Source organism: Chinchilla lanigera, unplaced genomic scaffold (genome assembly GCF_000276665.1).
Source record: "Chinchilla lanigera isolate Chin_1 unplaced genomic scaffold, ChiLan1.0 scaffold00014, whole genome shotgun sequence".
Lineage (NCBI taxonomy): Eukaryota > Metazoa > Chordata > Mammalia > Rodentia > Chinchillidae > Chinchilla > Chinchilla lanigera.
In genome coordinates this window covers 10,578,305-10,590,016 of record NW_004955415.1, presented here as the reverse complement: position 1 = coordinate 10,590,016, position 11,712 = coordinate 10,578,305, and the positions used below count along the sequence as shown (strand labels likewise).

Sequence of the window (11,712 nt, the reverse complement as noted above, 5' to 3'; positions counted from 1 at the left end):
AAATATCAATTTCTTATTAATTACTGCTGGTGCACAGAAGTCAGATTAATTTTTGTGCCAGGACTGAGATGTGGTGCGGACACCCCTTTGTCTGGGAAACAAGGTGTGGTGAGGAGAAGGGCTGCCCTCCTGCCCACGCACATTCGTGCTGGGGGATCTGGTGCTAAACCATCTGTGGACCACCTGCTTCTGGGTCAGGAGTTTGTATGTAGAAGAGCAGCTCCCTTGCTGTGATCTATGGGAAGTCAGCCAACCCTTGACACAAGCATTTATAAACAAACACAAAAGAATGAAAGAAATTAGTTTTCCTACTATATTGATCTGGCATCCCAAGCATCAGAAAACTTTTTCTATAAAAGACCAGCTAGTAAATATTTTAGGCTTTGCAGGTCATATGGTCTCTGTTGCAACCTTCAACCTTCCCAGTACAGTAAGAGAGTAGAATAGACTTTAAATAAATGTGTTTCAAATCTTTACAAAAAATAGGGCTAGGGCTAGGTTGGGCTACAAGTCATAGTTTGCTGATCCTTGCATCCTGCAATCTTGTTAAACTCCTTAGTTCTAGCAGCTTTTAAAAATGTGTTGAGGTGAAAATTGCTTAACATAAAATTAGCTTTTTAAAATGGACAGGTTAGTGCCATTTTGCATATTACAGTATCATACCACCACCTCCTCTCACTGCTTCCAAAATAATTCACTCCAAAGTGAAACTCTTAGTGCTAACCAGTTTCTCGCCATTTTTGTCTTCCTCGGCAGCCAGTCTATACTGTGTACCTATAGATTATTTACTCTACATGTTTCACATCAGTGGAGTCATGCTACGCAGATAGCTTTTTGCTTTTGACTTTATTCACAAAGTGATGTTTCAGAGGTTCATTCGTGTCCTAGCATTAACCAGTACTTCATTCCTCTTTAGGGCTAAATGATATCGTCTGTATAGGCTACTTGTTTATTCATTATTCATTTGATAGACGTCTGTATTGTTTCCCTTTGACTGTTATGATAGGGGTGCAGTGAATGTGTATGATCATGTTTACTTGAGCACCTGTTTTCAGTTCTTTTGAATGTATACCTTGGAGTAGAATTAGGAGTTAATTGGTAATTCAGTATAACTTTTGGAAGTTTAAAAGTTCACCCACTTAAAAGAGTGGAGATTATTTTTATTAAATTTACCAAGGTGTGTAACCACCACTCCAGTCTGGTTTTAGAACATTTCCGGTACCCTCGAAAGTTTTCTCACATGCTCATTTGCACTCCTAGCCATAGACAGCCATTGCTGTTTTCTGGCTGTATGGATTTGCCTTTTTTGGACATCTGATGGAAATCATATAATATGGCCCTTTTGTCTGGATTTTTAAAATGTAGCATGCCTTTGAAATTCATTCATATTATAGCACGTATCAGTATTTCCCCTTTTATGGCTGTACATAATAGTCCATTGTATGGATACGCCACATTTTGCTTATCTGTTCAGTACTTGGTAGACATTAGGGATGTTTTCACTTTGTGACTGTTATGCTGCTATGTACCTTCACATGCAAGTCACTGTATATATTTTTTTTATTTGAGTAGATTGGAACGGAATTAGTGTTATTTGCCCTTCATTTTTAATTCCTTGAGGGCAGAAACCTCAAGGAATTTTATATTTATTGTCTTAGAGGTCTTTTGAGCGGGAGCATTTACATGGGTAGCAAATGGGTAGCAAAACTGATCAGGAAGTATTTGAGATGTATTCTCATGTGAGCTTGTGCTTGGTTTTTATGTACAGTCCCTCTTTCTAGCTACTTGGAAAGAATTTTGTTTTTATCTTGATTCCTTAGTCCTAGCAATCAGAGATTTTGTATGGCCTGTGGTCTTTCTCTAACATAATCCCATGTACATAGTCGTACTTTATAAGACAAAGGTACAGTAACAACAGAAGCTTATGCCTTACATTGTATGTACTTTAGAACTCTGTGGACTGTTTTTGGTATTATTTTGGCTGGATGTCCCCAAGGGCTCATAGAAGGGCCTTCTGAAGTGACTGACTAGGTGCTGTAACTAAATGATTCTCTGTCAAAGTTTTGTCTCATTTTTAACTAGGAAACAAGTCTGACATAAGAAAGTAGATGAAACCAGGAGTGTTAGTATATGCCTCTAATCCTAGCAGTCTTGGACACTGAGCTTGAACCCTTAGTGAGACTCTGGGCAACTTAGAGAGACTGTCAAAATTAAAAAAAAAAAAAAAAAAAAACACCAAAAAAATGCTGGGGGATTGTAGCTCAGTGCAAAGACCTTGGGTTCAATCCCAGACACAGGGGGGAAAAGCCTTTCAGCACTCGGTGAAGATGAACTGATATAATGTACGTGATGGTGTTCTACAGAAACGTGAGGTTAATTCCTGCAGGTGAACAGCCCAGTAATACCGAATGTAAGTACCATAAGGTTACTAAGGCTGTTAAAAGCCACTTACTGCCAACTGAGAGATTAAAGACCTAAAATATTTACCTAAATGCCTCTGTATTTCCAACTTTTTCCACACCGTCTAGATAGCTCTTACTTTGTCAGCCGAGAAACAAACTTTGACTTGTATTGCGATTTTCATTCACACATGACTTTCTTTCACTTCGTAGCCTCAGTGCACCGTATCACTTGAAGAAAAGCTTGTTACTTTTTGTGGGCATTAAGTGAGACAGAGGTTCCTTACTGTGTATTTGACAAACCAAAGGGCATTCTCTAATCTGTGGGCAGCTATTTTATGGTTTTCATGTTTTTTTCTTTTTTTAATATTTGCCTCCTTAGGGGTCTAAATCAAAACAGACACAGTAGTAAAAGGGATCATATTAATTAAATAAGCCCATGTCAAAAGAGCTGGGCATGTAATGCTAAATATAGACTCATTTACTCTAGTTAGAAGCTCCTTATTAATAATTTCCCAGTAGTGGCTGAGGATTTGAACTCCACAGCCAGATGACCACTGTTTAAAAACGTCCTACTTAACCATTTACAAGCTTTGTGACCCTAGGCAAGTTACTTAATTCTTTTAAGTCAGTTTCCTCATAGAAGTGCAGAAAGATAATGGTACTATTTATAGTAGCACTTTCTAGGGTTGCTAAGATTAAATATATTGACATGTGCACGGCACATAAAGGGTTCAGTAAAGCATTAATTTAATTAAACAAAACAACCATAACTAGTTCTGAGCAGTTCCTAGACTAAAGAAGATGTTATTTGGTATCTTATAGCTAAATGGTTTCATTATATAACTTTTCCACTCAAACTTATATAAAGGGAGAAGCTATGGATCTGTTACTCAAATTCTGAGCCTGAATCTTTTTCTATAAAATTAGTGTCTTCCTCATCACTTGTATTCATTCATTCACTGGGTGAAGATTCACTGATCTAATGCATGTAATGGTGTTCTACAGACATGAGGTTAATACTCGCACAGCTGAATGGTCCAGTAACACTGAATATAAGTACTAGTACCTCATATGCTATCTCTACATTGTACCTAAAAACACTGAGATTTATTACATAAGTTTCCCATCATATACTCTTAAGTAGTTGAGGGAAGCAATGGTGTTTTTCTTATTAATCTTGTATCTTCAATATTTATCATACAGTATTTATCAGATACTTGCCCTATGTGATGGTTAAGGCAAATGTGGTTTTAAAATCCTAATACTTTTTCTCTTAGGGATAGCAGTCCTTGGTGGAAAAAATTTTTATAGGGACATTTGTTAGCTCGTCTAATTTGTAGACAGGGTTACAGGGTGTCTTAGAAGATACTGTACCAGCAGATTGTATAGGGTAGCTTGTTTACTGCTTTTCCGTCTCTGTCTTTATTTTCTTTGTTGTACAACACTGCTATACTGTATTTATAAGACTAGAGCTTAAAATAAGTAAGCTAAGAATTTTAACTAGATAACATTTGTTTACATGTCATCTTTCATGGTAAGAACTTGCATGTGAGCAGCCTCAGGAGTCTCCTTTTCCTTCTCTCAGTGCCCTTTGTAGTAGTACGGACACAGCCAGTTGAGGCACGGGTGGGATAATCCTTGGGTCTTTGACACCAGCGTAGAGCTCAGTTTGAATTTATGTCTTATTAGCATGCATACACTGCCACATTGACATTTAAAGGTCCACCTTATCATCTTAAGTTTCCTTGAAGTGGTAGCTGTACCTTCACTAGAAGGACAAAAAGAGTCAGAAAATTAGAACTGCACAAGTTTTACAAAAGCATGTTGGGAGTCACATAATGAAAAAGCAGAGTTTTATTATGATGTTTCTCTATATTTGGCATTGCTGTAAATGGCTAACTAACATTTACGGCCAGTTCAGTACAAATGTGTGGTTTGATAATACCAGACAGCAAATTTAAATGAAAAATAGAAGTTAAACATTTCCACACTTTACAGTATGACATTTCACTGCATAGGTAAAAAGACAGTTTTTAAACTACAGATTATTATTCAGCATGAATAAAAAACTACAACTTTTATTTTTAAACAGGAGTCACTGGTTTTAATTTTTACACATTTTAAAATTACTGTGATAAAAAATAATGAAAAAGCTTCTTAATAATGCCATACACAGTATAATATAGATTTGTCCCCATTATATAGCATTTGTTTAATATACAAAATAGAATATTGACACACTTGAATCTATATGTAGTTAAGCAAGTTATTTCAGGAGGGTATTTTCAAACAGCTTTTTATCAGAAAATAAAATCTTTCCGACATTTTCTAGAGAGAAGCTAATCCTTTCCTGAAAACCTGGTCACGAATCCTTGGTGGACCAGGCTGATTGAAAATAGTCTGGAATATGATAAAACTTTCACCCAAAGTGGTTTAAAGTGTTCTCTGTACACTTTTATTTTTCCCTTTGAACACTGAAACCAGGCACATAAAAACACATTGATCTACAGCTGCAGTCATTGGGGTGACCAACCAAGATCAAAATCTCACTGAAGGCTATCATGATTCTTGCGTTTTGACAGACCAAAGTATGTAATATTGTTGTTCATTTCATGAAGCAGTTTTAGGGTACTTAAAAGGGACCTAATGGTAGGGCAAATAAAAATGAAATTGTTCATCTCCTCCCGTCAGCCCTCCAAATTCTGAAGTGACGTTGGCTTTCCTGTGTGTGCTTGCGCAGAGCACATCCTGTGCTTATTAGAAGCTCTTCAGCCCCTCATCATGGTAGCCTTCCTTGTGGGGTGCCCAAGTACTCTTCCCCCAGAGAGAAAGAAGGTGCTCCTTTAGGTTCCCTCTGATAGTTCTGCACATCAGGGTACACCGAAGAAATGCCAAGCCCTTAGCTCTTCAGTCCTGCTTGTACAGTATCCCACAGCAATGCAAAGAAAACCAAGATGGTCACTTTGTACCACCAGTAATTTAAATATACTTTTGGATTTGTTGTGAGTCACCTAGGCTCGTCACCAGCTCTCACTGAAGTTACTGCTATAGTTTGGGATGGCAAGAAACCACACACCTAGAAAATGAAGCTGCTTTCAAACTTTTTTCCACTTCAATCCGTAATTATACTCAAACATAATTAGGTAACTTTCTCACATATTTGAAAGGAGCATAGCTTCTTTTTTCATTTAATGAAAAGCCTCCTAGTTTTTATGACTGTCAGTTGACTTTTTGACAACGTTTTTTTTGAAAGTCAAGGTTGTTGGGACTAAAGATTAAAGTGTGACGTGCTTTCTGGTTTTAACCATAGAACATTATATAAATGAACAATCTACTTTGAGAAGATCTTTTTTGAAATTTAACACTGTCATTGCTGATATTCAAGTGGTATTTCTTAGGCACCATAAATTCACAACCAGCTGGGTTACAAACCATCCTAAAGTACTTTGAGAAAATTTAAACCATTACAAAAGGAACGTTCCCTTTTAGAGAGCATTCAAAAAACAAATGATTACATTTTTATTAATTAAATAATTTTTCCACAATACTGAAAATAACATTCAAAAGCATTCAAAGGAAACATAAACATGTCCTCATTTTACTTGGAAATGAACTCTGGTAGGATAGAAAGGAATTAGTGTATTACTGGCATCCTATGAGATTCTGCACTATTTACATATTGCTGGTACCTCTATGCATATTATTGCCAAACTTCTTAAGCCTGTTGGAGAGGCTGTATGTGAAAATAACCCTGCTATTAGGTGATGCCTATAAATATGTAAGTACCACCTTTCTGTCTTGTTTACACACTGCAAATGCAAGGGGAGATTTAGTAAACTAAACCTGTGCTAACAGACTCACTCTTGGAATGAGAAGGGTAGTCCGAAGGGGAGGCAAAGAATTAATTCCTCTGTGAGCTGATTGGGTCAGAGCCTCAGCAACCTTCACCGCACACAGGGCCAGTTTCCATCTTCCCTTAGAGCAGCGGTGGCGAACCTATGGCACGCATCATGCCATGGGGCAGTTTGTATCATTGAAAGCTCTAAACGGTTCACCATCACTGCTCTAGAGCAAACCTGTTTGTTTCTGAGACCACTGTTTCCTGTATGAACATTTGTACACACTATGAATCATTTAGATTATCCATCAACATTTCTTTGACCCCTACAAAAAATATATAACATGTTGTGATAAAACAATCTCATCTAAAAATCATTCTTATTTTACACTATACAAGCTATTTTACAATCATTTTAATAAATTGCATGTAAAGCTGCAGTAGCCCTTCCCTTCCCAGATTAGTGAATACCAATATGATATATATCTGAAACTATAACTAAATATAAAAATATATTAGAAGTTCCGTATTTTAATATTAGATTTTCAGTTTTGTTACACAAATAGTTTGGCCACCTTGAATAGAAATCAGATTTCTTGTGGCTTAGTAAATATGTTAAGTTTTGAGTTTACAGAAAGTTTGTAAGATGCGCACAGAAAGGGCTACTACAGCTTCTGTTTTAAAATAATTCTCAACAGTGAAGAAATTCACAGGCCTTGTGTTGAATTCTATGGCACACGTAGGGATGTGTAGTTCTACAAACATAGAAGTCTGACATTCAGTTCTAAATCACAAAGATCAGTAGCTGAGCTTTCCTGTACCACTAGGAAAGATAGACCAATTGATGACAGATGGGAATGTGAAAATGGGTGTTTAGCCGCTTTTGCCATATCAGAGATTTAGTTTTTGGGTAAAGTTTGGTGAGAGGAATTACTTGGTCTGATTAAAAAAAACTTTCAGCCATGTTACAGCTGGTATCTGGAATCGTAACTTTTAAGAAATTATACACACTACTTCAAAAGGTCCCAAAAGACATTTAGTTTACCAACTTTCTTGCCATCTAACCATCTCAGAGAATAGGGCATTGGGTACAAACAGGGCCTCTTAATAGTTATTTTTAAATTAGTTTTTGGTAGTCATTATCCACAGTTTACCCAGGTCACTGGATTAGGTGCTCTATACCTGTTAGAAGGGTTAATTTGCACAATCTATGTAATTCTCCACTGAAGCAGATATATACAAAATATGAGCTGTTTTTTGACAAGAATACTGGAGATTTGAGTCAATTTTGTGGTCTTCTGATAGCTGAGTGCCATCAGGTTAGAAGCACCAACCCATTTTCACGCAGAAGATTAATGTTTAGAGTTTGTTAAGGAAAGCTATGAACTAGCTGCCCATCTTAAACAGCTGTACAATAACTTGAATACAAAAATTATGTAAGAAAAAATGAGCAAGCGTAGTTCACTGATTAAAGGATATAAAGGAAATTGTTAAAACCAGACAGTAATAGCTATAAAAGGCACAACTTCCCTTTTCTGATATACACTTGTAAACTTGTTTTCAGGTTTCCATGCATAAATCAAAAATGCTATCCTAACTATACATGGGAAAATACACCAACAAAAAGTCTAGAAAGTGTTGTCCAGCCAGCTGAAAAGTATGAGCAGAAAGTTCATCACACAGACTTTGGGCACTGGTGGTTCGGGTGCCATCCTTCTCTGATGGTGGAGATTACTCCCACATTGTTCTTTCTAATTTCTAGGATGTACCAAGTAATAAATTTCAGTATCTACTTACCCATCACTTTAAAGTGATGACTCAATTGCTTCTGTTGCCAAGTCTTGGCCCTCTATAAACCACATGTAGTGCATACTTAACAACAACAACAGCAACAACAGCAACAACAGCAACAACAGACAAAAACAAAGAAAAATAAAACAAACCTCTATGAGACAAATTGATAGTTTGTACAATAAAAGCTATAAATTCAACTTTCTTTAAGGCAATCTTTCTTAGTAAGGCAGTCATTTTTGATGAAATAAAAGTTTTTTGATATTTCCATTTGAATATTTTGGTAGTTGATTGGTGATGATTTCAGCTAACATCTCAGGGAATTCAATACTCATGGTCTTATCCAAAAAAGTTTGGAAGCAGTAGTTAAGGAGGTTTTCAACCACCTGCAAGAAAAGATATAGTGTAACTAGGCTTCAAAACTGATTAGGATGAATATGTCACGTTAAATACACAAGTCTTTACCTGAATTCTGCAGGTGAAAAAGTGTAGTGTCATAAAATAAGCACTTAAGTACAAAAGACAATTTCATGCAATTCTGCATACAGTTCAATTTAAAACAAGTGTTCATGCTGAATTTCAGTCTAGAATATATAAAGGTCATGCTGTTTTAATTTAGTAGACTATTCATACAAAAACAGGGAATTCTACCATTTCAAATATTTGTGTATTAAACCATATTGATTGTTTATACATATGAGTAGATGAAATAATATTTCATAATTGGCCTTAGGAAAGATATATGGAAAACTGAAAGATATATGGAAAACTTCACAAATTGGGGACCAAGTGCAGGGGCAGAGGAGACTATTGTTATGTAATTATATACGCTAATAAAAACCTACTTTATCTATCATAACATTCTTGTACATATGGCTTTATGTTTGACACTTACTTCATGCATCGAGTCCAAAAGTTTTGTCAGCTGATAAAACCTCTGCCAGTTCTGGCTGGAGTTTCCTTCCCTTTTGACAATGGCTTTTCCTAGTTCTTTGATGTAGGTCATTCTAATTTCATCAAATAGCTCTTGGCTCTTCAAACCTTCCTTAGGAACTAAAAGGTTAAGATGGAGTCAATTGAAGAATTTCCTTGCTGTAATTTTTCATATATCAAGTGTGGCACTTAATACCGTACTTCACAGTTTAGTTTTAATGCATTCTAAAATACGCATTTTCAAAGGCTTGCGAGACTGCAGCCAAGAGAGAATGCGGGATAACAGAGGGTCTTAACCTTGGGAGAATCATTTGGTTTTTAAAGTTATAAAAAAGAACTGGTAATGACACTTTCCTCCTATTACTCAATGTTGTTTTAAAGACCAAAGAATTTGGCTATCATTCTGCACTCAAAATTTAATTCTAATTTTCAGATAGAGGCTTCAACAAATAAGTGTTATTTCCAAGAGTTATGCTTTACAATATCTATGGCATCGCTAGTTCATTACGACTTTGAAATTAGCATTTAATGCCCTCCTACACCACCCGTCCTGGGGATTGAACCCAGTGCCTTTGTGCTGAGCTATATCCCTGGCCCTTTTGAGACAGGATCTTGCTGAACTGCCCAGGCTGGGGTTGAAACTGTGTTTCTCCTGCCTCAGTGTCCCAGGGTACTGAGATTACAGTCAGGAGGGTGCAGTACATTTTAAAAATGTGCTAGCGTACTGAGTTGCTATGATTCCAGCCTAAAAAGAAACAGGAGCAAGCATCTGCCTTTCTTTATGCACTTACAATTATTAAAAATAGCTCACGGAATCTGGATGGGAAAAACCGATACAAATTTTTGGTATATCACTTTAAAAAATTAGTGGTAGTCAAAGACAGTTCAGCAGGTTTGGGAATTTCAGGACTTCTCAGAGAGACTGTATTGTGGTTTCTAGACTTCCGGTTGAAGTATTATCAGTGACCATATTCATGCCATAAGGGCAGAGTTGAGGGACTGTGACAGACTGTGGAAGGCTCAAAGTGTTCATCAGTTTGCCCTTTACAGAAATTTGCCATCTTTTATCCTATGCACAGTACTGGATACCCTTCTATTTTACCTTCCAGTGTCTTCATTTAGATTTTTTTTTGTTTGGAGGTTAAGAGAATTTATTGAAAGGAACTTACTGAAAGGAAGAATAGCTTCTGTGTAATAGAAACAGAAGGGTGCCAGAAGGTGGGTTCCTTTTAGATGTTTTTGTAAATAGCATAAAGTTATTTTAAAAATCTAATCTTTCAGTTAAGCTTGGAGTATTTAGTCCTTCTCTACAGAAACTATGAATTCATTTGTACTACTTCATCATGCCCCTTTTCGTGTTTTGTTACACTCCTTCCCCTTAAACTCTCAATGGTTTGTTAATTTGCACTCTAGTTATCTTTTGAATTTAAGCATTCATTATTATCAGACTCCAGTTTGGGTTTATATGCAATTATTGCATATTTTAGTTCCATTTTTTAAGCCACTAAAGATGTTACAACTTTTTATATGGAATACATATTAAATATATCTATATATTTACCACTTTATTCCTTCTTTATTCCTTCTTAAAGATGATGTTACTTTCCTTTCTGTCTTTTTTTTTTAGGCAGGGTCTCCCTGTGCAGTTCAGGCTGGCCTTGAGCTCACTTTGTAGTGTAGGCTAGCCTCGAAATCACAGTGATCCTTCTGCCTCAGCCTCCCGAGTGCTGGAATTACAGGTGTGTGCCACCACGCCCGGCATTACTTTCCTTTCTTTAAGTTTATTCTTTAATATTTTTTAGTGATGGTCTGTGCTGGCAAACATTTTTATTGTCATTTTAAAAATAGTATATTGATGCCTTCAGATCACTTTAAAGTGATGGTTGCTATAATGGGATTAATGTCTACCATGTTTGTAACTATTTTCTACTCATCATACTTTCCTTTCCTTTCTATTGTATCTGCCTTCCCTGCCTTCCGATTTTACTGAGCATTTCATAATTAATTTTCTTTCAGTGTATTACTACTCCTTTTGTTTTTAGTTGCTTAGTTTGCAACTTTCATTTGCAACTAATGTACAGTGCACCCTTTTCAAAAAAATACTATGCAATTACATAGATAATATAGGTGAGTACCTTTTAAACAGTATTACAATGCTGTCATTTATTTCACTTATCATGTTTTAATTATCTAATTTATCATTACTTTGAACAGTTATTAGATCAACTAAGAAAAATGAAGTTTTATCTTCATGTATTCATTCTCTAATGCCCTTTTCTTATACAGATCCATGCTTCTGAGGCATCGTTTTCCTGTCCTCTAAAGAACTTATTTTAGCATGTCATCCAAAACAAGTTTAATGATGGTGACAAATTCTCTCAAGTTTTTTGTCTGAGAAAGTCTGTGTCTGTATTTCTCCTTCACTTCTGAAGGATAACTTTGCTGTACACACTCTTTTGGATTGGTGCTTTTTTTCTTTCAACATTTTAAGTATTTTAATTCACTTCTTGTATGGTTTCTGATGAGAAATCTAAAATATGTAAGCTGTTTTCTTCTCTCTTGTGAGATTTTCCTGTCTTTGGTTTTCTATTAGTAAGTAGCATATGCAAGACACAGATTTCTTGCTATGTAGTTTGTTTGGTGTTCTCTCAGCTTCTAGGATATAGATTTGGTGATTAATTCTGGAAATTTCTCAGCTTCTACTTCAAATAGTTTTTCCTTTCTCTTATTCTTTTTCTTCTGGTTTCC

General features: G+C 36.0%; 1 protein-coding gene across 2 annotated transcripts in view; it reads right to left on the bottom strand.

Moving 5' to 3' along the window:
• Nucleotides 1-4,238: 4,238 nt before the first annotated feature.
• Nucleotides 4,239-11,712, bottom strand: part of Nr3c1 (nuclear receptor subfamily 3, group C, member 1 (glucocorticoid receptor)) — a gene marked incomplete at its 5' end in the record, with an annotated part of 91,075 nt that continues 83,601 nt past the window's right edge. For both annotated transcript variants that reach the window (XM_005380692.2, XM_005380694.2), the window contains 2 exon segments: nt 4,239-8,417; nt 8,927-9,084. In XM_005380692.2, the coding sequence (XP_005380749.1) occupies nt 8,265-8,417; nt 8,927-9,084 (311 nt within the window). In that variant the 3' untranslated portion in view covers nt 4,239-8,264.